The sequence below is a fragment of the Xiphophorus couchianus genome, chromosome 19 (genome assembly GCF_001444195.1).
Source record: "Xiphophorus couchianus chromosome 19, X_couchianus-1.0, whole genome shotgun sequence".
Lineage (NCBI taxonomy): Eukaryota > Metazoa > Chordata > Actinopteri > Cyprinodontiformes > Poeciliidae > Xiphophorus > Xiphophorus couchianus.
In genome coordinates, this window is record NC_040246.1 from 16,278,649 (window position 1) to 16,306,590 (window position 27,942).

At 38.3% G+C, this 27,942-nt stretch overlaps 1 protein-coding gene and 1 long non-coding RNA gene across 5 annotated transcripts; one reads left to right on the forward strand and one right to left on the reverse strand.

Moving 5' to 3' along the window:
- The first annotated feature begins 288 nt into the window (after positions 1 to 288).
- On the forward strand, positions 289 to 27,942 carry aspg (asparaginase homolog (S. cerevisiae)). Of its 4 annotated transcripts, none has more exons than XM_028000762.1 (18): positions 289 to 797; positions 11,938 to 12,064; positions 12,601 to 12,636; positions 15,247 to 15,358; positions 16,008 to 16,133; positions 16,216 to 16,299; positions 17,531 to 17,657; positions 17,742 to 17,854; positions 18,953 to 19,138; positions 19,639 to 19,752; positions 19,851 to 19,970; positions 20,957 to 21,052; positions 22,025 to 22,188; positions 25,094 to 25,180; positions 25,600 to 25,699; positions 25,782 to 25,847; positions 25,961 to 26,017; positions 26,987 to 27,942. In XM_028000762.1, exons 1-18 carry the CDS (start codon positions 563 to 565, stop codon positions 27,029 to 27,031), a joined length of 1,995 nt encoding a protein of 664 aa, XP_027856563.1. In that variant the 5' UTR covers positions 289 to 562; the 3' UTR covers positions 27,032 to 27,942. The 4 variants fall into 4 exon arrangements, with proteins under 4 accessions (XP_027856563.1, XP_027856564.1, XP_027856565.1 ...); XM_028000763.1 differs by lacking the exon at positions 12,601 to 12,636 and adding an exon at positions 12,272 to 12,298 and having other exon boundaries at positions 290 to 797; XM_028000764.1 differs by lacking the exon at positions 12,601 to 12,636 and having other exon boundaries at positions 291 to 797.
- Positions 8,497 to 10,515, reverse strand: LOC114134278 (uncharacterized). Its single transcript, XR_003593366.1, has 2 exons — positions 9,929 to 10,515; positions 8,497 to 8,934 (listed from the first exon to the last, which is right to left on the reverse strand). It is a non-coding gene; the product is annotated as an uncharacterized LOC114134278 (long non-coding RNA).

The following is a 27,942-nucleotide window of genomic DNA, read 5'->3' on the forward strand; positions in this document are numbered from 1 at the left end:
GGGTTTAAGCTATTAATTAATTAATAATGTCAAAAATATATATGGGGAGCCGAAAGAGCCGGCTCTCCACAGTAAGAAGAGCCATTAGAGCCGCATCTCGAAAAGGAGCCGAAAATCCCATCACTACAGGACATGACTGACAGCGGAGGGAGGCAAGTGGCGGGACACGTCACCTGTGTGAGAGCGCGCACGAGTGTGGTGTGTGTGTGTGCGTGCGTGTGTGTGTGGGTGTGTGTGTGTGTGTGTGTGGAGAGGGGCCGGGCAGAAGAGGTATTCCGAGAGCTTATGTTTCCGAGAAGCCGCTTTGGGCGGCTGCCCATATCAAAACACCGCCACTGGTGTATAAGCCAAGCCCACATTGATGACGCCAGAATTGATTACCATCCTAGTCTATCACATCTCTGTGAATTATAGCAGCGAAACTAAACATCATTAAAATAATCGGTCCGCCCGGTTTGCATTGGAATCCGCGGCTCGCGAGGCAGGGCTCTGACGTTTACTACAAGACCCCTCATCAGCTTCAACGGGCGGATTTCAAGGGGCAGCGCCACTTTAAGGCATCATGGCGGAATACAGTCGACCTAACACGCTCGGTCGGGCTCTGTCTCATCCGACTCTTATAGAAACAAACGATGTTTCTCCGTCTAACGTCCAGCTTCACCCAAGCCGAAGGAGAAAGCTGTCCAGCTGCAGCTCGGTGGAAAACCTTGACTTGGTGACTTCACCTTGCGGGAATGAGTCGCGGGTCCTGGTGATAAACACCGGGGGGACCATCGGGATGACGCTGCATGATAAAGGTATATGTGATGGACTGGGCTCCCAGTTACTTTTAACTTTACTTTTAAGTTTCGCAGTGTCTGTCTGAAGCCCACATCTGTAGCAAATAACTCAACATATACATAGGCGGGTCTGTCACATGTTGCTGGGAACATGATGCAAGGATTACGCTGTGCTTCATAACAACTTACACGTGGATCCTAAAATAGACACACGAGAAGGAACGCTTAAAATAAAAATTAATCGAAGTAAAAATTGACATTTGTAAATATATTTTCTACCTCAAACGAAAATAGTACGAAACGTATTTGTTTGTAATAAAGTTGTATTCATTTGGAGCAGTTATTTATTAGGGGTGAATTTTACGGTGAATTGAAGTTTGTAGACCTCAGAGAATGGTGGCACCTTTTTTCCAGGATACAGTTGGAACAACATCACCCTTCATAAATCAATAACCTCATGCTGACATGTATTGTGCAACATGCAGAGATGCAGAATAACATTCAACTCAGGCACCTATTTTCCCTGTTATTCATTATTGTTGGCCAAACTGCATGGACTCCATCATTGTGAGGCTGGATAATTTAGGTTAGCCTTTAACTATAATATCTGATAGAAGAACAGAAAATTACTAAACTATAAAAGTAAGCCTCAAAAGAAAATATAATTAGTTCTTGGGGGCCAGCATAATTTAGGCTTTTAAACAAGATGGAGAAATTGCAGCTAGTAATCTAGACTTGATTTGCATGATTTTATTTGACTTGAAAATAATGCATGATTTGCATTTGTAACGTACATTTGAAGTACTGTTTGAAATTATCTCAGACAGTACTTCAAATGGGTTTTGTACATGTGAAATTTACATCTTTCTTTGTCCCACAATACTTAAAATAATTAATTTATGACAATTTCTGTGACTTAACCTCATAATTAACGTTTATTTAAATTTGTTCTTTCAGTTTGTATTAAAACAAACACTTTAAAATTGGATTGTTTAAAACTCTACAGTGACCATTTTCAAAACTGTTCCATACAAAAAGTGTGATAGTTGCGTTCTCATCACGCTTCTCTAACTTACCTCCATTCTGTTCTTTATGCAAATGTCGCAGTTTGAGTTAACTATTTGCTCTAAATTGTTTATTTTGAACATGTAAAAACAAATTTTCAATAAACTAACTACTGTAAATATAATTGTATTATAAATAGATACATTTCCTGTTTTTAATTCAGTTTTACAAGTTAAATGTTATTGCCAAAATACATAAAATATTGACTTCAATGACATTGTTAGTAATGCCAAATTTAATAAAAATGCAGTTTATTTCTGTAACTCAAATTAACAAATGTCATTTCAGAGTACTTCAAATTCATTTACAAGCATTCTAAATCAATCATGGCAATCTATACATTGTAATCAATTTTAGTTTATTAAGCTAAAAGACAAAAATATTGAGGAAACCCTTTACTCATGACTCAAAGGGCAACAGTGGAAAGAAACAACCCCTGTAAAAGCAAAGTTTTGTTGAATGTAAACTGAGACAACTAAAAAGGAGCAGATAGGTGTAAAACAGCTCTGTGTGTTTCATTGTTTGAAAGGAGTGATATTTTACACCAGGACTTGCATAAAATCTATTAAAATCTTTCTGAAGCAGATATTAGGGGTGCACCGATTTACAGGCCAGCCAAGTTATGGGTGCCAATTTCCTTAATTTGATGGGCCCACTTTCCATTGATATCCATTTGACTTCGCTGGGATACGACAGATGCAGCAGGTTGATTCACTCTAAAAAGAAGTAAACGCATAGTTTGAACACATCCGAAACAGGCAATAAGCTACAGCAATTTGCTGGCCTCAGTGCGTTGGTTGTTGGTTGAAAAACTATTGGGATATGGATGAGGGCCTGTTGGAATTTGGTTCTCCATCAGTTGGTAGGGAGAAGGAAATAACAGTTGGATTTTAATAGGTTTTCTGTAGATGCCTCACTCATTTGAATCAGGTGTTATTACTTTGGGGAAAAATGTACCTCATGTGTTCTAGTTAAGAAGTTGAAATTTCAACATGGCGATATGGCAGGTCGATTTAACATAAAATCAGTTTCATCACACTTACCGTAGCTTCTAGATATCTGAAATTGGTTCATGTTGTGTTATTAAAATTAAGATATTTCTAATTATAAGTTTATTACACATAATACCTATTTATGATAACTAATTACATTGTGACTGGCATAAATTGTGTCAGATATATGCCATAAATTTGCTTGGAAGCTTTAATTCAAGATATCTGTAATTTCAGTAATTAGACAAACTTTTATTTCAGATAAACAATTAAATTATGACTAGTCATAAATTAAATAAAGCAAATAATGATGAGGTGAAACTAAATTAGATATGGTTCATTTTTATTTACATGTGTCTCTGTTCCAGGTCTCCTGATTCAAATGATTGCATGATCTCCTCTGTAGCCATCAAATACTGCAGAAAACTTTTATTCAACTATTTATTTATTTTAGGTGTTTAAAAGCAATGAGACACCTAAAACATTCAGGGCTGGGGTACTTGAGGACCAGATTGGAGAACCACTGGTATGCAGGAAACGCCTTCCTCTTTCTGCGTAGCAGCTGTTCAACAGTCACCATAGTTAATTGTTTACAAACTTTTGGGATATTAAAACTTTTAAGCCTTTTGCGTCCCAGATTTTTTACTATAGCTCAGCAAATAATGAATGTCCAAACTTGTCCCCTATTAGCTCAACTTTAACACCATATAGCCCATAATTCACCAAAAACAAAAGCTGAATAAAGAAAATCAATTATGATGAAATACCTTTCTTTAGTTCTCAAGCTTTAAAATCAAGTTATTTGATAGATAGAACAATGCATACCATCTTGACTGGAAATGGTCTTTTTCCTGCATTGACCGTATAGTCCTGCAATAGGTGAAGACCACAGTAATCCCAAAAGTTTGTAAAAACTAAAAAACAGCCTAAAATTATTGATCCTAAAAATTTACGAACACAGTCTCGTTCAAGATGCCTTGTGATTCAAAGAGCGCTGTGCACAGTACTTTTAAGTTGGAGCCTATATGGCAGTGTTAATAAAATTGCTTTCAATTACGGCAGGCTGTTTGGACATAAAATCGGTTTTGTCTACCTATCCATAATTACATTAGATATCTAAAAATGCATTTGACTAATGTGGTGGAATATTTTATTGTTATGCATCACATTATAACATTAATGATCTGATGGTTATGCTGTGTTATGTCTTTATTTTAAGTGTTTATGAACTCTCACCAAATGAACCTGTTTGGGTTACACACACATGCACACACACAGGGTGGAAGAGTTTTTTCTGCAGCTGCAGCCAGATTGTCACTCCACTGTTTTGGATTTTTTGTCCTTGGTATGAAAATGATGTGTTGACTCTGTCCGACAGACCTTTCATTCAGAGTGTTTACTCTGACTTGTTTATTATTGATTGTCTTCTTAGACAATCAATAATATTTTGCGTAATAAAATCCAAACCTACATGACCCTTCCTGAAAAAGTGCCTGCCTCCCAAAACCTAAAAACTGACAACAACTACAATCAAGAGTTTGTGATCAAAAGGAATTTTGGCTCACTCATCTTTGCAGAATTGTTATAATTTAGCCACAGTGGAGGGATTTCAAGCATGACTGGCCCTTTTAAGGTCCTGCAACAACATCTTAATAGGATTCAGGTCAGGACTTTGACTGGGCCACTCCAAAATGTTAATTTTTTTTCCAGCCATTCAGAGGTTGACTCGCTGGTGTGTTTTGAATCACTGTCCAGCTGTAGAACCTAAGTTTGTTTCAGCTTGAGGTCACGAACAGATGCCTGGACATTCTCCTGCAGGATTTTTTGGTAAAAAAAATGGCAAAATTCACGGTTTATCAAAATAACTGAGATTTGACACATTCCCCTTTTTCAATTAATAGACTCAACAGTAGGATGATATTTCAAGTACCATCAATGAGAAGATACTCTGCTGTTTTTTTTGTATGTAAGTGTAACCCACAATTAGTAAAGGACTTTTATTTTTGCGGGCCCACTTCCTGTGTTGCCCGAACGCTGCTAACTTATTTAAAGCCACGCCTCCAGTGCGCAGTAAAAGATCCTCACCTGTTCCACTGTGATTGTGGCTTGCTGTTGGCGTCTTCCTCAGGAATTCCTCAAAAAATCTTTGAACATATTGATTTGATTGCTGGAATCACTGGCATTGCTTACCTGGACCGTCACCAGGATTCTGTTAGTGCTGATTGTGGCTAAGTACGCCCCACTCTCTTCTAAAAGGTCGGGTTTTCTTTTATCCACCTGTCGGATCAGATCCTCATCTGGATCGAAAGATGGCGAGCTAGAAATGGACTATGGACTTTATGATTTGGAAATCAATTTATTCTGAGTCAATTCTCATGTGTCTCATTGTGTTATTGTAATTGTATGTTTTTTTATTCAAATCACTTAATATATATTTACCAAAACTAAAAGCACTGCCTCCTGTTTTTTTTCACACCTCAGGCTCCTTAAAAGGCCACTCTTCCGATGCTGCTTATGTAGCCGCAGTTAGCTGCCTAGCCCATAACTGTTACATTACTTTGGCGAGCTAGCCAGGAGCCTGATACTGTGAATGTTTTGGTGAATGTGTTTTGTGGTTTGGTATTGAAATATGGATTTCTTTGACAAAGTTGGTTTCAATGTTGCTAATTCTGTCATCATTAGTGGTGTAACGAACACTCAAGCAGATGATGAGATTGTCAATCTTTTACGTAGTTATGGTGGAATTAAGGTTTTTTCTGTTACTGCACGTGAGAGTCCATTTTATAAAAACCTGGCCGTTGAATTTACTAATTCTGCAGATTTGGAAAAGCTAAAATCGCTTTTACCATATGTTTATCCATCTCAGGTTGCAGAAGATGTTATATTTGTTGTTAAATTGCTTTCAAGAGAGTGCCCTGCCACAGTCACAGTGGACACGACCTTACCTCCCGATTATCTCCATGAACTGAAACATATTTCCCAGCAGAGTGGACAATCATTTGATGACGTTTTGAGAGGAGTTTTTGAACAAATAAGTGCTCATTTAGGAGTAGCGGCTACCGGAGGGGAGCCTGATGGGGATGATGAAGGGGATGGTGATGAGGAGGATATTGTTGAAATACTTACCATTGAAAGAGAGTCCAGTCAGACTCAGCTATCTACTCTTCCCGCAAACCAATCAGATCAGTCCACCACCTACCAGCAGGGACCACAAACTCAGCCTAATCCAACTACAAATGTGGGGCCGAGAATTTTCCTCTCGGGGAATGATCTGAATCCTTCTGGGGTTCAAAGGGTTGTTGTCGAACACATTGTGCGCAGAGATGATGTTAATCTTCAACCTCTGTCTTCATTTAGACTACGCACCTTTTCAGGAAGACTTCCAAAACCTCAGCATGAGGCAGATTATGAATCCTGGAGGTCTCAAATAGAACTCTTAAATGCAGATCCAAGTCTTGCACCTTTACATGTTACAAGGCGCATTTTGGAAGGTTTACTCCCTCCAGCTGCTGACCTAGTGAAGGGTTTGGGGCCTGGTGCCCTGCCTGCAACATTTTTGCAGGTACTTGATTCTGCATATGCCACTGTTGAGGATGGCGAAGAATTGTTTGCAAAATTTTTAAACACGCTTCAGGACCATGGGGAACGACCATCTTCTTATCTGCAGAGACTCCAGTTGGCTCTCAGCACAGTGGTGAAGCGTGGTGGGATTCCAGCCACTGAAATTGACAAATATTTGTTAAAACAATTTTGTAGAGGTTGCTGGGATAACAGCATGATTAACAAACTTCAACTAGAAAAGAAAAAAGACCAACCACCTCCTTTCTCAGAGCTTTTATTAAAACTCAGAACAGAAGAAGACAGCCAGTTGGCAAAAGAGATGCTAATGAAAAAACATATTCCATCAGTCAAGCATCGTGTCAGTGCACAAGCTCACACTACCAGTTCATGTTCATGTAGCCATCTATCAGACTCAGGTACTATCGAAGACTTAAGGAAACAAATGTTAAAGCTGCAGAGTCAAATGTCAACCCTGCTGTCTAAGGACTCTAATTCTGCTAAACCAGAAAATCAGATGAAAAAACAGAAACCAAAATCTGGCCAAACCAGTAATACGCCAAAGCCCTGGTTCTGTTTCAAGTGTGGACAGGATGGTCACATTGCTCCCAACTGTTCCAGTCAGCCAAATTCCAGCTTAGTTGAAGAAAAACGCCGCCAGCTCAAACACAAACAGCAGTCCTGGGACAAAAGTAAGCCATTAAACTAGAAGCAGTTCTTACTGAGGGACAAGTGGGAGCTGCAACCAGTGAATGTCCCCACACTACAGACTCATTTTCATATTTTTCATTACCTAAAGGATTAGTGGGCACAAGGAGTACTGGTGAGGTGAAGATTAAAGGGATCAACTTTCATTGCCTCTTGGACACAGGTTCCCAAGTCACCACAATTTCACATTCCTTCTATAACACCCATCTATCAGATCACAAAATAAAACCAATAAATGATCTTTTAGAGATAGAAGGTGCAAATGGTCAGAGGGTGCCTTATATCGGATATGTGGAACTCTGTTTGACATTTCCCCCTGAGTTCACAGGAGAAGAGATGGACATAAACACCTTGGCCTTGGTTGTTCCAGACCTGCGATCATCACAACCCCCTGTTCTGATTGGCACCAACACTTTGGATGTTGTGTATAACCAGTGCTGTCAGTCACAGTCTGAGTTCCATCCTGTGCCTTTTGGATATAGAGCAGTGCACAAAATTTTGGAGATAAGGCATAAACTGACAACTGATGACTATCATGGCATTCTAAAAATGCAGTCATCCATCCCACAGGTCGTTCCTGCACAGAAGACTGCTGTGCTGGATGCTCTTCTTATATGCCCATTACTGCAAGGTGAAAAAGAAGTAGTTATTCAGCATCCAACCTCTTTCTCTCTACCGGGTGGTTTGATAGTAAAATCTAGTCTTTTTGATTTACCTCCTGTACAGCCTGCTTCTCTGCCAGTGGTGATCACTAATGAATCTGACCATGACATTGTGATTCCAGCCAGAGCAGTCATCGCTGAAGTCAGTACCATCCAAACCATTCTTTACAAAGAGCAGAGTGTGCATCAACCTTCCCATAGTTCCGAGCCAAATCCAACCAAATTGAACTACAACTTTGGAGATTCGCCACTCTCAACTGAATGGAAGCAAAGTATAACAACCATGCTCAACAGTATGTCAGATGTTTTTTCAAAGCATGATCTTGATTTTGGTCGTACAGATAAGGTCAAGCATGAGATCAAGCTATCAGATCCCACTGCTTTTAAACAGCGACCGAGACCCATCCACCCCCTAGATGTGGATGCGGTACGTAAACATATTCAAGAACTGCTGCAGTCTGGTGTTATACGTGAATCCAATTCACCCTTTGCTTCCCCCATAGTTGTAGTGCGGAAGAAAAATGGTGCAGTACGGCTCTGTATTGATTACAGGAAGTTGAATGCACAGACCATCAGGGATGCATATGCTTTGCCAAAGCTGGAGGACACATTTTCAGCACTGTCTGGCTCGACGTGGTTCTCCACACTGGATTTAAAATCTGGTTACTACCAGATTGAGATGAATGAATCAGACAAAAATAAAACTGCATTTGTCTGTCCGCTTGGATTTTACGAATTTAACCGCATGCCTCAAGGTGTAACTAATGCTCCTAGCACCTTTCAACGCCTCATGGAGCGGTGCATGGGAGACATGAATTTAAAAGAAGTGCTTGTTTTCATTGACGATTTAATAGTGTTTGCACCAACTCTAGAAGAGCATGAACTTCGGTTGAAGAAAGTTCTTCAACGCCTGAAAGAATTTGGATTGAAGCTGTCAGTTGAAAAGTGTGTTTTCTTTCAGACATCTGTTCGCTACCTTGGACATATAGTTTCAAGGGATGGAGTGGAGACAGATCCAGACAAGATTTCCACCTTAACATCTTGGCCGGTTCCTCAAAATTTAAAAGAGCTCAGATCATTCCTTGGTTTTGCAGGGTATTATCGCCGGTTTGTGGAAGGGTTCTCATCAGTGGTCAAACCTCTCAATGAGTTAACAGCTGGATATCCACCCTGTCAGAAAAAATCAAAACAGATGAAGTTGCAACATTACCTTGACCCCAAAGAACCCTTTGCTTCTCGCTGGACAACTGCTTGCCAGCAGGCCTTTGAAGAGGTAATCCGGAAACTCAGTACAGCACCAGTTCTTGCACATGCAGACCCAGGTAAATCCTACATATTACACACAGATGCTAGCTCTACTGGCCTTGGTGCAGTTTTGTACCAAGAACAGGATGGGCAGAACAGGGTGATTGCATATGCCAGCAGAGGTCTGTCCCGCAGTGAAAGTCGATATCCTGCCCATAAACTTGAGTTTTTGGCCCTCAAATGGGCAGTTACAGAAAAATTTTATGACTACCTGTATGGATCCGATTTCACTGTGGTTACAGATAGCAACCCATTGACATATCTGCTAACTTCTGCTAAATTGGATGCTACAAGCTATAGATGGCTTTCTGCTCTTTCAACCTTTACTTTTAAGATCATTTATCGGGCTGGTAGGTTAAATGTGGATGCTGATGGTCTCTCTCGGCGACCTCATGCTGAAGAGGAGGCTGATCCTTTGTCTCTTAAGGAGAAAGAGAGAATATTGAAGTTCACTGAACAACATCTGGAACATCCATCCTGTATTTCCATTGACCAGCACTCAGTCCAAGCAATATGTGACAGGCAACTGGTGTACAGCTCACCCAACCTGGACCAGGTTGTTGCTCTTGTGCAAACCCTCTCCATTAACACTGACAGTTTACCAGACAGTTTCGTTAATGATCTACAGTTCTCTTCACCTGTTGTGCCATCTTTCTCTGAAGGTGAAATTGCTGACAAACAGAGAGCCGATCCAGTCATTCAGCACATCATCGCTCAGTTGGAACGAGGGGAAAACCCACCGCCATTTCTGAGGGAACAGCTCCCCGATCTGCCATTACTCCTGCGAGAGCTTACACGCTTGGAGCTCCATAATAATGTTCTTGTCAGGAGGAGGAATATTGGAGGTGAGCTTAATTACCAACTTGTACTTCCAGAGGAATGGCGGGCTGAGGTCCTCAACCAGCTTCATGACCAGATGGGCCATTTGGGTACAGAAAGGACTCTGGACCTCGTCAGATCACGGTTCTTCTGGCCACGAATGGCAGTTGACGTCTGTAACAAACTCAAGAACTGTGAGAGATGCATCCGAAGAAAAGCACAGCCTGAGAAAGCTGCACCACTTGTTAACATTAAAACCTCAAGACCACTCGAACTTGTCTGCATGGACTTTCTCTCCATAGAACCAGACCGAAGCAACACCAAAAATGTTCTAGTGATAACTGATCATTTCACAAAATATGCTGTTGCAGTGCCAACCCCAAACCAAAGAGCCAAAACCGTAGCAAAAGCACTATGGGAGAATTACCTTGTCCATTATGGAATGCCAGAGCGTCTCCATAGCGACCAAGGGACTGATTTTGAATCTCATACTATCAAAGAGCTCTGTCAGATCACAGGAATCCAAAAGATTAGGACCACACCTTACCATCCCCGTGGCAATCCTGTGGAGCGATTCAACCGAACACTCTTAAACATGTTGGGTACGCTGCAAAAAGAAGATAAAACTCACTGGGTAAAAATTATCAAGAGATTCTAAAATCTTAAAAAGGAGAAATGATGCCTCAGACCAATGAGTCTCCATGGCGACGGGGCATTGAGAAAGTTGGGGTTCCTGGACTGTTGAAGGAAGAGTGCATATAATTTGGGGAAGTATTTGTGTGTGTGTGTGTACTTTAAGAGGAAGCATCCCTATCATGTTTCATAAATAAATGTTATTTACTTATTTTTCATAATGAATAATCAGGAAATTTTATTTTTTTCAGAGTATTGCAGACAAAGAAAGTAATCATTTTAACGGTCATCAAGATTCTTTCTTTCTTGAAGTGTTTTATGAGGAAACAGTGAAGGGCTGTGATTATCTATTGCAGTGTTATAGGGATATGAGACCCCAGAGTGGGGAAAGAAATGGTCCAAACAGACTAGTGTGTGATGCAATATGCACTTTGTATGACTGTTTTAAAATCTAAACACTTGGCAAGGTCCTTAAGTTTAATAACAAATCACACATTTTCTGCTTATTTTGGTCAGCATTTTATACAGATGACACAAAATAATGTTAAAAGTTAATTAATTTAATTCAACATATTATGAAAGAAAAATCCCTTTATGTTATGGAAACACAGCCAAACCTCAGGTTTTTAAGAAAATGGCAGCTTATCAATTTGTTAGTTGAACAATAAGATCGATCAACTTTAGATTACCTGATTAATCGATAACCTGTATCCCTAGTATGATGTTTCTGAAATGCAGTGTTGCTTTATGGCAGTTGTAATGAGACAAACACCTTCCAAAGCGTTCAGCTTTTGCCAGTCTTGAAAATCATCAAGAAGTGTTCTGGCAAAGTCATTTTTTTGGGATCTCAACATAAAGTGGGGAGGCAAAATCACTTTTCCATTCACTGTTTTTTTTTTTTTTCTCTCTCAAAAATAAACACCTTCATTTAAAAACTGCATTTTGTGGTTACTTGTGATGTTTTTCATTTATATTTCAATTGGTTTGATCTTGTGAAAGACTTAAGTGAGACAAACATAAAAATAAAAGGAAATTAGGAAGCCAGCAAACATTTTTCACACCATAATGTTCTCTGATTATCTTGCTCTTTCTGTGGTGTTTACTCTGGATGAAAGAGCCCAGCACTGCACAACTTTATATGTTGTCAAAATAAATTACACTGACTTGTGAAAATTAATATAAACTCCAGCATATTTCCTTGGGGTGCCTACAAAGAAACCTGGGTGATGTAAATAGCTAAAAAAAAGTCCTGTTAAGATTTAAAAAAAAAAAAATTGTGTTCATGTAATTTCTTAGGTTTACCTCTAGGGTTCAGTAGAAGACTGTTATTGCTGTGTTATTGACAATGGCAAATCCCTCTTTAAAAAAGTAGTACAAAGAATAAGTTACAACATTTATTATTTTTTTCTTTTACAGGTTATGCCCCTACAGCCAATGCCCTTGTGGAGAGTCTGCGCAAGCTGCCCATCCTACACGATGAATTTTATGCCCATCAAACCTGCCTGTATGAGTACTACAGATTGGAGAACACGCTGGTTCTGCCGTAAGTTCAACAACAGTTAGCATGTAGCCATAACTCATGCTCTTAAATATAAACTTTTGAAGGCCACTTTGTGTACTATAGCTGAATTTACAATAGAAACAACATAACTGTGTTTTATAGATTATTGTTAGTTTTATAAAAAAGTATTTAAATTTGAAAAAAGCTGAATAATGGACACATTTTCTAAATTGTTTTAATCTGAGCCAGGGAAAAACCCAGTGAGCATCTTGTAAGGTTGGTGCTATTGTTCTTCACTAGAAGAATTATCATCTACTGTATGCTTAATTTTCTTGTAAATTATTTTTGTTAATTCCATTAATTTGCTTTGTATGACACAGTTTAAAGATGATCTAACATTGTTGGATTTTTAACTAACATTTAGTTTATTCCTAAAATGTAGCAATTTTATATAATTTGCTCTTTTAACCTCCTTATTTCATCTAGTTTTGACCCAAACTTAGAATTTTTTAGTAAACTGTTCCTCCAGCGCTCAGATTCCTTTTAATGACTCTAACCTGCATTTGTCACCTCAATAGAAAGCCAACACCCCAGTCCGATCTCCAGTTCCCTCGGTGCTGTAAAACTGAAAGCATGACACTTGCTTGACAGTATTTTTGTTTCTCTGCCTATGGTGTGCTGACCAGAGAATGGTGTCAAATAAATGTTGGCTTGAATATTCTTAATGCCCTCCATTGAGCTAATGTGTGCTCAGTTTCAGCTGCCTTAAAGTGTGAACGATAATAACCTGGGCTGAGATAATCTAATGTTCTTTGGAGCATCAGTTTGTAAAAGCTGAACAACAATTTCCTGATCAGCATGTTTGATAGAGTTTGTCTTATTGTCCTGCCCACATGCAGCACATTAATGAGAATGGACTGAGCTCCAAGCTGATTAACAACTTTTTACAGTTTTTGCGTCCTGTCTGGAAGTTTATGAAGGTGCATCTCATTGAGTTAGAGTTTAATAAAAAAAAATGTAAAAAAACTTTATTCAATAATTAGAATAGAATAGAATAGAATAGAATTCAACTTTATTGTCATTGCACTGTCACAAGTACAAGCAACGAGATGTAGTTTGCATCTATCCAGAAGTGCTCTATGAGATATAAATATTTATTTACAGATGTACAAGACTATGTATGTATGGACTATAAGGGGTTATAAGACTATAAGACCCAGAAAGTAATTTTATTTACACACAGTGATATATTTCAAGTCTTATTTTTGGTAAATTTCATGATGATTATTTTGATGTCTTACAAAATTTAAATATTACCATACATTGATTAAAAAATTAGTCATGTTATGGCCTAATAGCCAATGTGTTGAGTGTCAGAAACTGGCAGGTTCTTACAGTCTTTCATCCAAAGCTTATTGATACAAAGTTTAGTTAAAGAAAAAGGTGTGGTAGAAATTTAAAATTTGTTTAATTATTGGGAGGACTGACAAGGATTAGACTGACTGGAGTGCCACACAGATATACTGTATATCCAAGATATAGTGACAACTGTCAGAGTCCTTGTGTTTCAAGCAGTGCTGAACAATGCTAAGTCTTAATGCATGAAATTAAAATAAGTAATTGCTTTTATGTCTCATTTTGTGTGAAAATAATCTATACAATACAGATAGGCCAAAAATTGGTACATTTAGGTTTAGATTTGCACTTTTTTCTTCAGACTGCAAGTAAAAATAATGCCATGAGTCAGTTCGGCAAAAGTTGTAATCTAAAAGTGGATGGAGAGAGCCAAAGATTATTGTGCACACAGAGACTTTCCAACGTCAGACTGTGAGGACATTACCTAAATTAATGAAAATATTAGTGAAACTGAAAACATGTAAAAAGCTGATCCGCCGATGATTTTAGTCAGGTAATTTTTTAATCATATCTAAATGAAAACAAAGAAATTATATATATATATATTTTACATTGTTTTACCTGTGTTATTTCCTATTAGCAACAAACCTTTTGGTTGAGGGGAAATAATTTGAAATCTAAACCTTCACTTGGTCTGAATAGTTTTGTTCGAAACAATACATTTTTTTTTTTTAATCAAATGAATTAATAAAGTAACATTTTATTTGTGAGCCGGTATTAACTGTATTAATTAGATCTATGCAAACTTAGACCATCCTTATTCAACCCCCAACACCATTCATAAAAATGCACACACACAACACACACATTTATTATTCTTTAACTATTAGGCCTCCTAGCACGGGTATGCTAATTCGTAGCTTTGATGCACCTCAGGCCAGAAAGATGAATAATTTGGGATTTGAATAGTGTTTTCTTCTGCTACTTCAGCTCTCAGATTATCAACAACATATGTCACAGGGTTGTGTGTGGATGAGAGGCTAATTGGAAGAGTGTTAGTGAAGACCCCTGGTTGGATGGGCTGAGGCCCGCCTGCTCTTCCCCCTGCTGTTCCTTTCAGCTCCTATCTCCATGGGATAAGGCTGCCCATGATAATGTGGGGGTGGGAGACTGGGAGTCACACCCTGGTTTTTAAACAAAAAAAAAGAGATTAGCGGGGAAAACAAAAAAAAAAAAAGAGATTAGTGGGGAAATCTTTCAGTCACTCATGAGGCTGTCACGCTGTTTTACATGTGAGTGTTGCAGGTGGGGCTCTTTAGGTTGAAAGGTGACGTGAGACTCTCCAGCTTCATGAATGAGAAAACATATCTTTCCCCTGTAATCATATATAAATGACCAAGAATGTACCATTAGCTGTGTCCCTTTAAACTTGTTGTTTTGCTGAAGTTAAATAAGTAGTGTAAACAAAACCTAGGCCTGAAAGTTCGAACCTTGCGTTCTCCATAACCCGCATGACAACACACCTTGATTTTCCACCTGCAGGATTCATTGTCTGTGTTTGAAACAGGTTTTGGCAGCTTTCTGTGGAGAAGGAAAGGCCCAGCTAAAAAAACACTGTCTCTTCACCAACTCTTTTGTTTATTAGTAGCCATTTCTACTTCTTTAAACTTACTTTCTTTTGTTAATCAGAACTTAAATACAAAAAGAATCAGCTTGAACATTAATAATAGTTTATCAACTCATATTTAAATATTTGCCTTAACACTGTGTTTATGTTTTGTGTTGTGAATGTGTTTGCACTAACTCCACTAACACTTGAGCTTATTGACTTGCTGAATATTAAATTTGTAAACAGTTTTTCTTCTAAGGCCGAGTAAATTAAATAAGAGGATAATCTACACGATCCTGGAGTACAGTCCTCTGCTCGACTCCTCCAACATGACCACAGATGACTGGGGGCACATTGGAATAGACATTGAGGTACATTTAGAGGTTTATCTCGTCAAATTAGATTATCAGCAAAATGTTGAAAATGAAAACTCATATTATATAAGGCACACGTGAAGTGATATATTTTAAGTGTTTATTTTTGTTCATTTATTGATTAACCTGCACTACAGCTAATGAAAACCCTAAATTCACTTTCTCAGCAAATTAGAATATTACATAAGCTCAATAAAAATACATTTTTAACAGAAGATCTGTCATTTTACTGCATAATATATGAACCCTTATTTGCTATAACAATTTGCCACATTGGTTGACAAGATTCTTGAGGATGTGGTTATCCCTGTGGGTTCTTCACCACACTTTTTTTTTTATTAAGCTTTTCATTAATATGATTGGATATTATTAACACTGTATTTATAGCCAGCTCCTTTAGCAACAAACCTTTAGTGACATACCTTCCTTGTGTCAATAATTTTACTGTGAGTAGTAAATTTATATAATCATTTTTTCGAACCAATATGCTAAAATAAATAAACTTTTTGATGATAATTAAAATGTATTGTCTTCATTTTAGGGCAGTTTTTTTCTAGGTCATAATAGATAAAAGGATATAAAAATAAACATTGAATTTTAACTTCAACTCTCATTATGTGCTCTGTCTTAATTTTTTTGACCCCAGAAAAACTATGAAAACTTTGATGGGTTTGTGATTCTTCATGGCACAGACACTATGGCTTACACAGCCTCTGCTTTGTCCTTCATGTGTGAGCATTTGGGAAAACCAATCGTTCTCACCGGCTCTCAGGTAAAACCTGTCTTCAAGAGTTTAACCAACCAGTTTATGAAACATGGCTGCTAAATTTGACGTGTTTACTTTCTGTATTTAGGTGCCGATCTATGAGTTGAGGAATGATGGCAGAGACAACTTGTTGGGAGCGCTGCTGATCGCCGGCCAGTTTGTCATTCCTGAGGTTTGAAAAGCCTCTATATTTTTAAATTATTTGATAACTTAGCTTTATTTCTGAACCAAATATGAGGATTCGCAGTGACTCAATGTTTTAGTATTTTCCGTTTCTAAATTAATGTCTAAATTAATTAAATGTACAATGTGATTTGCAGAGAGAATACATCACGTACCTCAGAGATGGGTGTGGAAGGAATGTTTTCTAATGACCGGGAGTGTTTCGCAATAGTTAACAGAACAGGAAAAGCACCTGACTCTGTTCATCGTACGCTCTGCAGAACGTTAGCAGGAATGATACCTTGTCAGGGCCGAGCGTTTCAAACAGAGCAGCTTTTTTCATTTAATCTAAACACTTTAAAACACTTAGTGTAAAGAATATACCATCGAATCTACTTAGAAATTATCCAGCATATGTGAACCAGAATTTTACATCAGGTGATTTTTTTTTAGTTTTTGAGTAGCTTTATGTGGTGGAAATCTGCATGATCAACCATATTTGCTCCCATTTTACAAATCATACTCATTTGTATTCACCCACACTACCATGCTGCCAGCCCGCCACAACCATGTTTCACCAATGGCATTCACAAGGTTTTGTGAAGTTAGTTTTTGTCACTTTTAGTTTTGGATGTAGACCAAAAAGTTCAGTTTTAGTCTCATGGAACCAGAGGAAATTTTTCTGCAGTCAGGATTTCTTCTGGCATTTTTCAATAAAAGCCACATTTGTGTACGACTCATCGATTCCCTGATGACAGACTGTTCCACCTGAGCTGTGAATCTCTTGGCTTCTTTCTTAATTATTACTCTTCTGCCTGTCAGTTTAAGTTGGCAGCTGTCTCATTGCAGGTTTGCAGTTGTGCCAGACACTGGATTTTATTTCAATGTATCAGGTTAAAAGAAGCCACATCAGATTTCTCAGACTTTCCTGTCAAAACGTTTGAAACCCACGCATTTCTTCCATAACTTGACTACGATGCACTACGTTGTCTTGATTTGTCACATTAAATCTCAACAAAAAGTGCAGAAGTTTGAAGTTGTAGCAAAATTAAAAGAAAAACGACCTTTGAATACTTTAGCAAGGTTCTGTGTTTCTGGTTTTTATTTCCTCCAATGGTCTACTTTTTGACATTTGTCTAAAAATGCAAGTAAGTCATCAAAAAAAAAGTAAGACAGAAAATGTAGAAACTGATTCGATCTGCAACAAATTTTGGTCATGAACTAGATCTCTTCTCTTTCAGGTTTGCTTGTATTTCTACAACAAGCTCTACAGAGGAAATCGTGTTACTAAGGTGGACGCCGGCAGTTTCAATGCGTTCACTTCTCCCAATTTGCCTCCTTTAGCAACCGCTGAAGTGGATTTTAAAAGTTAGTTATAGATAAAATTCTTCTGCATACTGAAGATGTGTAATTTTTTTTGTGGCTGAAGCAATTTAATTATTTTTGTTTTAGTTAACTGGGATACGGTGTGGAGGGCAAACACCACAGCAAAGTTTCAAGTCAGAACGGAGCTGAACAGGAACGTGGGTCTGCTCAGGTTGTTCCCAGGAATCACAGCATCAACTGTAAGAAAATTAGATTTCTGTCTTACTGGTGGGACCGTGGTGGCGATTCTCACTGCTATGTAAGAATCCTCTCTTCCTCTCTTTTGACAAAAATTCGTCAATTAATACAACTTTATGTTTTTTTTTACCCATTTTTTTACCATGTTCAATTTGGACTTTTGTCATAAATCTAAACTCTAACAATAACATTAACAGAGTTACAAGAGTTTGGCAAATAAAGCAATGCCTGCTCAAAATTAAGTTTGATTAAAATTGAATTGATTCACACATAAAATGCAAATGTTTTCCGAATAAAGGTAAAGCCCTCTATTTGTCAAACTGCAATAAAATAGAGTTACTTTTATGTAATTACCTTTCCGCTGTTACTTTATCTGCTCTTGTAAACTGCAGTGTGGGTTCTGGCCAGAAAAAGATGAGAGAAAGTTATGGCCCATGTCCAATCACCCTGTAAGGAGGGAGGAATGCCGCTGATACCGTCCAATTTAGCTGAGCTTCCCCCTGCAGAACCTGTGGGGACGGTTCTCCTTTACTGTCTCAATCTGCTCCCTCTACCCAGCTCTGCTGTCAAGGCTTTCTTACCACGTTTAAAGTCCTTTATGAGGCACCGTTTTGATTAGTCTCCAGGCGACTTCTGCCTATTCACCATCCCTGCTGTATGGAAGCGTGTTTTGAGGTCTGTGTCAGACCTTTCTTGTCAAACTACTAATTATACTCAAAAATACTGACTGAACCCCGAACTTTAAATGTCACCTTCCCCTCACACTGCTATTTGCCAAGTGACTTTATTCTCACTAATGGCTTCAGATTAATTGCTCTCCTTTCTGCCGTTGAAGTCATCTGCTGTTCTAGTCGTATGCCACGGTTAATGATGTGCTATAGGGCCTCCGAGTGCCTGCCAGCCAACCGGTGATTGAGATACTGGTTTTAGAGAAGGCACCAGATGGGCTTTTAGTAGAGGGAATGGTCCTGTGCATAAGAGTAAAAAGCACTGCAGGAAAAATAACACGGAATACTAATTTCTCAATTTGATGCTATGCAGTTGATGCGGTCGTAAATGCGGGCTGTTTTCAACTCGAGCCGGCTCACATCTGTCTCCAGGTCAGGGCTTTCCTGCAGCCGCCCATGCAGGGCGTCGTCCTGGAAACCTATGGCAGTGGTAACGCACCCGATAACCGCCCCGATCTTCTGGAGGAGTTGAGTAAGGCCACCGACGCTGGTGTCATCATGGTTAACTGCACCCAGTGTCTGAGGGGGACAGTCTCAGCCTCTTACGCCACTGGAAGGGTACGGGAGTTTATTTAATGATAATTACAACAATATGCACTTGCAATATAATTGTTTAATATTGATGTGACTTGCTCATGTTTTTATTTTTATTTTTCTGTGAGTGTGGTATTCATATCACTGTAAAACTAGCATATTGGTCTTTAACATTTCTAACAATCATCTACTGCTGTGGAAGTCCAGCTTCACATATACAAATTCAAAGATATATTGCTTTGAATTCATTATGTATTAAAAAAAAAATCATATTTCCTGTGCTACAGTCTTTCATTAAAAACAAATATTTATGTCTCGTTAAACAGACACATGTAACTGATGACCTACTCATCATAAATTTCCTTTAAGAAATTAGAATTTTATTTCATGCATGTCGTTCCACATCTGTTTAAGTGATTACATACATAAACACAGATTAACTTTTCATCCAAGAAGTTTTTTTTTTTTGCAAGTGATTATTATACAATCTGCTCTGCAAGTGACTGGTTCATCTGACTTTTCAGGTATTGATGGATGCCGGTCTGTTAGCTGGAGGTGACATGACCCCTGAGGCTGCCTTGTCAAAACTGTCCTACGTTCTGGCTAAGAAAGAGCTCACTCTAGATGCTCAGAAAAAGGTTATTTGCTCAAAAGGCTTCATTTTCTTTGGCGTTGATGTGAACCTTTCAAAGAAGGAATGTCATAAAAGTAAAAACTATTTTGTCCTCACGTCCAGATGATGGCTCAAAACCTGCGAGGTGAGATGAGTGCCGACCTTGAAGGAGCCAAACTGTGTTTGAGCGACAGCAGGTTCATCCAGGTCATTGCCAAGTCTCTGAGCGTTAGCTGCAAAGAGGTAAGCAGACAGACACCCACGCATGTGTTTCAACCCCCACAACAGCTAAACAGGATTTTCAGCAAACCAGTTGATAACAGGACAATCAGGTCCTAAGTTCTTACACTTGTCTTTGTGTTTGTTTTTTCATTTAGATTCTCAGGAAAGCTCAGTGGGGCTTGTGTCCTTCCAGTTTTCCGTTCAAGGCTTAATGTCACATTAAAACATTGACATGTTACATGAAATAAATACTGTCTGTTAGAATTGTTATCAAACTGTAGAAAAGTCTGTGCAGCTCTTGATATATTTCTGGAGGAAGGATGAAAGTATTAATACCTCATGAACTTTTTTCATGTATCATCTTGTTAAAACCACAAAGTGTTTGATTGGGATGTTATATGGTAACCGAACACAAAGTGGTGCATAGTTGTGAAGTGGAAGACAAAACGTTTAAGGTTCTCCTTTCAATTGGACAACAACCCTAAGCATAAAAAATTAAAACTATGTACCATTTTCCTTCCACTTTGCTGTTATAGACTAATTTGTGCCGGTCTGTTTAAGAAAATCTCAATAAAATACATTTTGGATTGTAGTAATGATGAAAGTTTTTCACAGCATTTTGTAGTATTTGATGCAAAACAAATAAAGGTGAGGATAGAAATGATTAAACAATCCAATGCAGTCTTTTGGGGCAATAAGTTGGATGACTTTGACTGCATGCCACTGCCCCACATGCCCCATAAACAAACAAACAAAAAACATTTGCAAAGATCAATTTGTGATTTTTTTTAAGGGACTACTTCATGATACTAGAGATGTAAAGTCATAAATTTTTATTGATAAAAGTTGTAAAAAAACCCCACAAAAAAACACGACTTCTAGCTTTTGGGACTTTGTCATTGGCAGTGTTTAAAATTATTACAATTTACAAACTTTGGAAAGAGGATTTTATCAAGTTCCCTGAAAGACATATTTTTTGATCTCTTACATTTCCTGACATCCAAAAGGAACTGGAAGCCATCCGTGATGCACTGACTCCTTCGCTGGCATGTGCTGCTGCTAAAATTGGGGACACAGAAGCTTTAGTAGCTCTTAAGGAAATGGTAAGCAGCCATTCCTTCTCATTGTGTCATATAAACAAAAACTGTTTGATACACTTTCACTCTATAACCTATACAAGCTATAACCTTGTGCCTTAGCAGAGAGGTTCTGACCTTTCTTTTCTTCTCATGTTTGAGTAGCAGGGTCAGTGTCCACAGTTAAAACTCTCACTGATAATTTGCCAAAAAAAATCAATGTTACTCTTTTGAGAAAATTGGATGTCCAAGTTCACACAAAGCCAAATAGAATTTGGAAACATACATGTAGGTGTTTTTGTAGCTTTGGTACCAGCTACACTTTTCTGTTAATTCAGCCAAATATTCTGTTGATATAGTTTGTCATCTGTAGAACAATTTATATGCCTGTTGTGACATCATATAAGGTATAGGACAACTAAGAAGATATCAAGAAAGGCCTAAATAAGAGTTTGCTAACTCTTATTTAACATGAGTTTAAATGTGGTGGGTAATTCTGAAAGCTAAGAGAGTGTGCACACTTATGCAATCACATCATACTTGTTTTTTTGTAATTTTCCCATGTGAAAATTTTCAGCTTGTTTTCAGTTTACAGTTTACACGTTTGCTAAGGAAAGTCAAACCTCTTGCAACTCAAATAGACCCTTAGTCCGTCATGATCTATGTCAAAATCTGTCAAAAGAAAACAGATTTTAAATCAGAACTAAATACACTGCTGGATAGCATCTTTAAAGCCACTATTTGAAGTTTCAACATATTACATTTCTGAAAATACAGAGGACTGCTAAACTGATGTTTTCTGTCATATTGCTTAATCTGCATGTAAACGTGATAATTTATTTAGAACGTTAGCCATTTTGCTCATAATGAAGACCAGTCTGTGTGACTGTTGGGTATTTATTTGATTTGGACATTTATGACAGAGACATCAACACACCCCGCACCTGTTTTTACTGTTTTAAACAGCCAACCTGCAGGACTGATTTTCCTGTGTTTCAGGGCAGCGACTTACGTCTGGGCGACTTTGACGGACGCACACCTCTGCATGTTGCTGCTTGTGAGGGTCACCTCAGACTTGTGCAATACCTGCTCAACCAGGGAGCCTCTGTCCATGCCAAAGATCGCTATGGAGACACACCCCTCTGCAACGCCGTCCGCTTCAGGTAAAGCCTCATCGAGCGCTGATGTGTTTGTTTTTAATCTGCTCATTAAGGTTATGAAGTTGCAGATGTATAAACCCCCCCTCTTGGCCATTAGCAACAATTGTCATTCCTCTCAGACCTCAAAGTGTTTTCCTGAAAACATGTTGTTAATAGCTGCTATAGCGGAGATTTCATTAAACGAGCTGCTGAGAAGCAGGGAATTTGGTTCTGCCTAAATGAGGAGAAGGGAAAAGCATCTGTATTAGTGGGGGGGGGGAATCAGAGGAGAGACTCATAATGGAGTTTAGAGGCCAACAATAATTACAAACTAATTAGGTTAATTGTCATCTGACAGTTTAGAGAGTGTTTATTTTTACACGTGCTTTCTTTTCCCTCTGAAATCTTTTTGTACGTCTGCCGGTGAAAACCAAGCTTCATGTTTCCATGTTGGAGCGATGATTAAGCCTGAGGAGGGAGACGGTGTGTGTCACAGCTATACCATGTTGCTCTTCTCTTACTTTAACGGTTGGCACTGCAAGCGTAGACTTGTTTCCTTTGTGATACTGGAGTGATGCATCGGGCCACAGGGACCTGTCGTTACTGAACACGTCCTAAAGAATGTTGCACGGCTTCTGTCAGCAGATTCCTACCTTAATGGATTCAATGAAACAACTGCAAACAGCCCAACAGAACTGAGATTTGGAGGTGCTGTCTGTATCGCTGATGTATTTGCCACAGAACTTTCACACCACAGCCTGACGTCCATATAAGGGAAAGCTAAGAGTTGAACTGACTGAAAGTTTGAAGAACAAATGTGGGGAGTGCCTTAATAACCAGTATTACCAGCTTGCTCCCAGTTTCACTGATGAAAGATACTAGTTTGTTTCTTCTTTTAGTCTCCTTTGTCGTTCCAGGAGTTTCTGTGGTTCTTATATCACACAATCTATAGAATTAACAAATTGCTTTTAGTTATGTTGCCCTGTTGTCTTTAACAATGTTTTTTATGGACATTGGTGCACAAAGGGAAACAGTTGTAGATATTAGGACTAACTTGCTGTGTCTTGTCACAGTGACTGTCCCTGCAGATGACTCTTGTGTGGGTGGCTCAACGTGGGGGATAAGGAACCTGTCTTAACATGTCAGACAACAACTACAACCACCACACTAACTCTTAGAACGGCACAATAACATCAGTGTGAATTCTTAAATGCTGCAGCGCAATATTTGCTTGAAGGAAGTCCAAGTCTAAATATTGCTCAACTGTGAAATGATTTAACGTTACACAAGCACAAAAGTGTTTGATTGTCTCTAAGTGGGCGGTTAATTTATAGATTCTTATGAACAAATAAAAATAATTTGATAAAAAATTAATTCTGTGATTTTTGAACTGACCACAAAAAGGCCGTTATCGTTTTTGAGACTTTATTTGAACCTTTAATGATTTAATGTTTTGTATTTTATCTAAATGTTGCCTAAATAAAATGTGATTCTGACAAAAAAAGAAGTGCAACATGTTTCCAAATTCAGTTATAAAAACTACTGTTGTAACTCGTATTATTCAGGTTTCTTCAAAAAGTTGTTATACACGCTGGTAGTTGTGGGCAGCAAGGATCCACTTCCAACAGTCAGTAATACACTGAATTTGAAGAAGCCTCTGACTGAGGACATTCTGGTTGTATGAAGCTAAAATACTAGCTAAATTCAATGCCTAGAAAAAAATAGACAAGCAGAAACTTTAGATAAAAAGCATTTTTTGACACACTGACATGCATATGACATATTACAAACATGTTTCAGGGTTGGACATGAAAGAAATCTAAGAGGAACTTTTTTTGTCCAAAACTATTAAAGAAAGAGGCAAAAGCCTATGACGGAGTACATAGTACCTGATCATTGTAGATCATTGTAGATCATTGACAAGTAAAATTCCACCAAAAAAATATTAATTTTGATATTCATTTCAAATGTTTACAAGAAAAACGTGGCTAGCCTTTGCTGTCGTAAATTTGTGAGGAAGAAAATGTGAATTTTCCATGACTAAAGGCATAGTGTTATGATATTAAGACTGGTGTATTCTCTGACATTGTGAAGTCAGAAACTCAAGATGTTTCCTGAGATTATAGGGTCAGACATTTGCGACACAAAGTGACAGAGGTCCACTAACACTGAGTTAGAAAAATGTAGGGTATGCACATCTAGATATTTTCCAAAATGTTAGTTTCTTTCTTTTACTGAACCAGACTGACACGTACCTTGTCCAGACTCGCCATAAAAATCTCAAACACGATCCGGAATAAACACCTGAGGAAGAAACTGCAACATGTTGCATTGAATCTGCACCTCTGAGATGTTGGAGAATATACTAGATTCAATACATTTCTGCATTAAATTATTAAATATACACATCTTTTTTTTCTTGGAAATATGTGAAATATCCATTTAGTTATTTTTTTCAATCTGTGTCCGATTTCTTTTTCTTTTATCTATAATAATTAATATACTCCATCTCAGGTATGTTTTTAAAGTCTCACATTGAATGAAACAGCAAATGAGCTGAGCAGAAGTTAAACGTTTTTGAAAACTTTAACTTAAGGCATGAAGGCATGAAGTGTTGTCTTTGTTGCCACTAAAACAAAAAAGCATAGATCTTGCCTTCAATTTTTTTCCCATACACTCCAGCATATTGTTTTAAACGCTTTTGGTAAATTCATATTACAAGTTGGTTAATGTTTTGTAATGTTGGTTAAAAATCTATTTATAGGAACTTATAACTTATATTCCAGTGAGGTGATACCATTTTTAATGAGCTGATATTAAAATTATATAATAGCTTTATAAAATCTCTTTATTGTGCAGCATCACATTAAACTGTGAATTACAGGGAAAGTGTGAATTAAATGAGATTCTGTGTTTTTGTCTTATTTAGGCACAAGGAAGTGGTGAGGCTGCTGAAGAAGACCGGAGCCCACTTCTCGAGAGAGCAGCTAGAGGAAGCAGGAAGTGAGCTGTGCAGGTCAGACCAACCAGAAAGACGTTTCAGGACTTTACCCACACTGAACCGTCCATGCTGACCCATCCTGCATAGCTGACAGGTCCAACCAGTTGCCCAAGTGTTTCACATGCATTAAGAATGTGACTTAGTTGCATAGTTGTGGACCCAATCTGCATCTCCAAAGCACACAATGCAGACCGGGCTCTGTTATTTATCTACACGTGATACTCAACTGGTTTTGTCAGGACCTATTTTGTATGAGCGCACTTTTCGTGTTCTATCAGTTAAGGCGAAACAAAAGCATCTGCTAATCTGTTGATTTGTTCCTCTGATGTGTTGACTCAGTTTCAGGAAACTCTCTTTCTTCACCCTCGGTTCTTTAAATTTTTGATTTTGCTTTCTTAAAAACGTTACGTTGTGTTTGCGTGTGTGTGTGTCAGCCTTGCGGCCAATGGTGATAGAGAGGGCCTTGATATCTGGAGAATCGCCGGGGCAGATCTGACCAGACCAGGCTACGACGGGAAGATGGCCATTGAAGTGGTGAGTTTCAGGGAGACTTGGTCTGCTGTGATAACGCTCGTCAGTTCAGAAAGTCTAATAAATCCCTCTTCTTCTGTCTCAGGCTGAAGCTGCAGGCAGTAAGGACGTGGTGGAGTTTTTAAACTCGTACATAAACAGCAAAACCATGGTAAATGGTTTTCCCATCCTCCTTTAGACTCGTCCAAACCCCGACATGAACCTAAATTAAATCAAACCAACTCCTTAATTCTGCCTATTAATTGCTTGTCTTGTTCATTTCAGCCCATATTTGATGAACTAAATGAATATGATGAATATAATATTGATGATGAGGAGGAGGTAAATGACATGTGGTGAACTTCCCAGTTTGTTGCTCCTTTCCCACAGCGAGCATGGCCTGAGTTCCCCTTCATTCAGGGTGCTCTTTTTGCTGATCCTGTCATTAAAACGCCCGTCCAGATCATCATAGTGACACCAGGTCAAATGATCTGACTCACATTTCAAGAGAAGGAATAAGAGAGGGAAGGAAAACCTTATTGTTCCAGAAACCCCTAAAACATTTTATATTTGCCCCTGTTACAGTTTTATTTTGAATTAGCATGCAGTATCAACACAAAGTAGCACATGGCTGTAATGTGCTGGGAAAGAGATTTTCTACAACTAAAAGCTGAAAAGTGTGGCATGCATTTGCATTTAGTAAACCTGAGTCTGTAGAAAACCACGTTTTAAGTCTTTTGGTGCATATTTCAACCACTTTGGCCATTTAGAAACTGAAATTTCTACTTGATTGAATCTGTAAAGATCAGTTTTCAAGTCCTACCAGATTCGGAGCTGACCTGCTTTCCTGTCCCTTCTGAAGAAAATTATCACAATAGCATGATGTGTCTTTTTCCCCTGCCACTTTTCCATAAAGGCCAGATTTGTGTAAATTATTAGTCATAATTTTTTAGCTAAAGTTATTAAGAACTTTTGATGACAGACCAAAGAGCCACTTGAGTCTCTTCAGGTTGCAGACCAGTAACCAAGCAAAAATGCTTTTTATCAGGAATCGGTGTCTTAAAAGTAAAGACTTGTAGCTTTTTCTCTAAATTATCAGAATAAATAAACACTTGTTTCTTTTAACCAAAACAATGCATTCATGCATTCATTCTAATCATGTTTGAGCGCTTGTTGGCAAACCCTCGTAGAATCCTGCTCACACTAATCTTACATGTGTGTCAGTGTGTTTGTGGAAATCCTGAATCACTTGTCATCCCTTCTAGTGCTTAGTATTAATCCTTCCTTTTTTCTAATCCTTTACTTTGTCAGAACGGTGCAGCGATCGAGTTCACTGCCAAGCCAGCGTTGTTGTGAGCCGACTCTAACTCCGTTCCTGTAAAGTTGTCCTCTACATCCTGTCCATCTTTGTGTTTGCTGTTTGACCTCTTAAATATGAGCACATATCACTTCATCCATCCAAATGTGTTTATATCACCTCAAATGTATCACACTCTGCTGCCTCGAAAAGGAAGTACTACATGTATGTACTGTAAGTGTTTGTTGTATATCGTGTTACAATGCTGAATGTTCAAATTTGTTACTTTTCTGCTCAAAATAACCCTTAAATTAGAGAACTGAAGTGAGTCTCATTGTGAAATAATGTTACCTGCTTGTGAAGCTAAGTATTTTTAATGTTTCCAATGAGAGTGTAAAATCACTGATTTTATTTTTGTAGTTCTTTTATTAGTGAAATTGTAGAAAATATAATGTGGGATTATGAAAGCAATATTTTATTGAATGTTGTCCACATCAGCCAAAGAGCCTCGCAGCTCCCAAATGCAGCTTATTTTTCCTTGCTTCCTGCTGCTCTACAGGTGTAATAGAAAAAACAAGCTGCAGTTACTCCTCAGACTCATCCAGCCTGTTTCTAGGCTAATTGTCGAACTGAAAGCGTCGCATATCTCGCACCCTGAACCGGAAAGGGGAAGTCCAGACTATTGTGTGAAGCAGATTAAGAGGAAAACCAGTTTCTGTGTTACTTCATGACTTTGTTTAATGTTCTCAGCAATAAAATTATTGTATCTATGGCTTTTCACATCATCCAGTGCTGCTCTAGTTTTTTAGATTTTTTTTGTATGCACTTCTATTTTTTCACTCATTTTAATGGTCTGGAACATTCTCTCTCACCTCTTTGAATGACATAAGCATTGTAATGAGTTTTATCTGATAGTAATTTGTTACCTTGCGGGAAGAACAGCAGGAATAAAGCCTTTGATGTAAAGAAA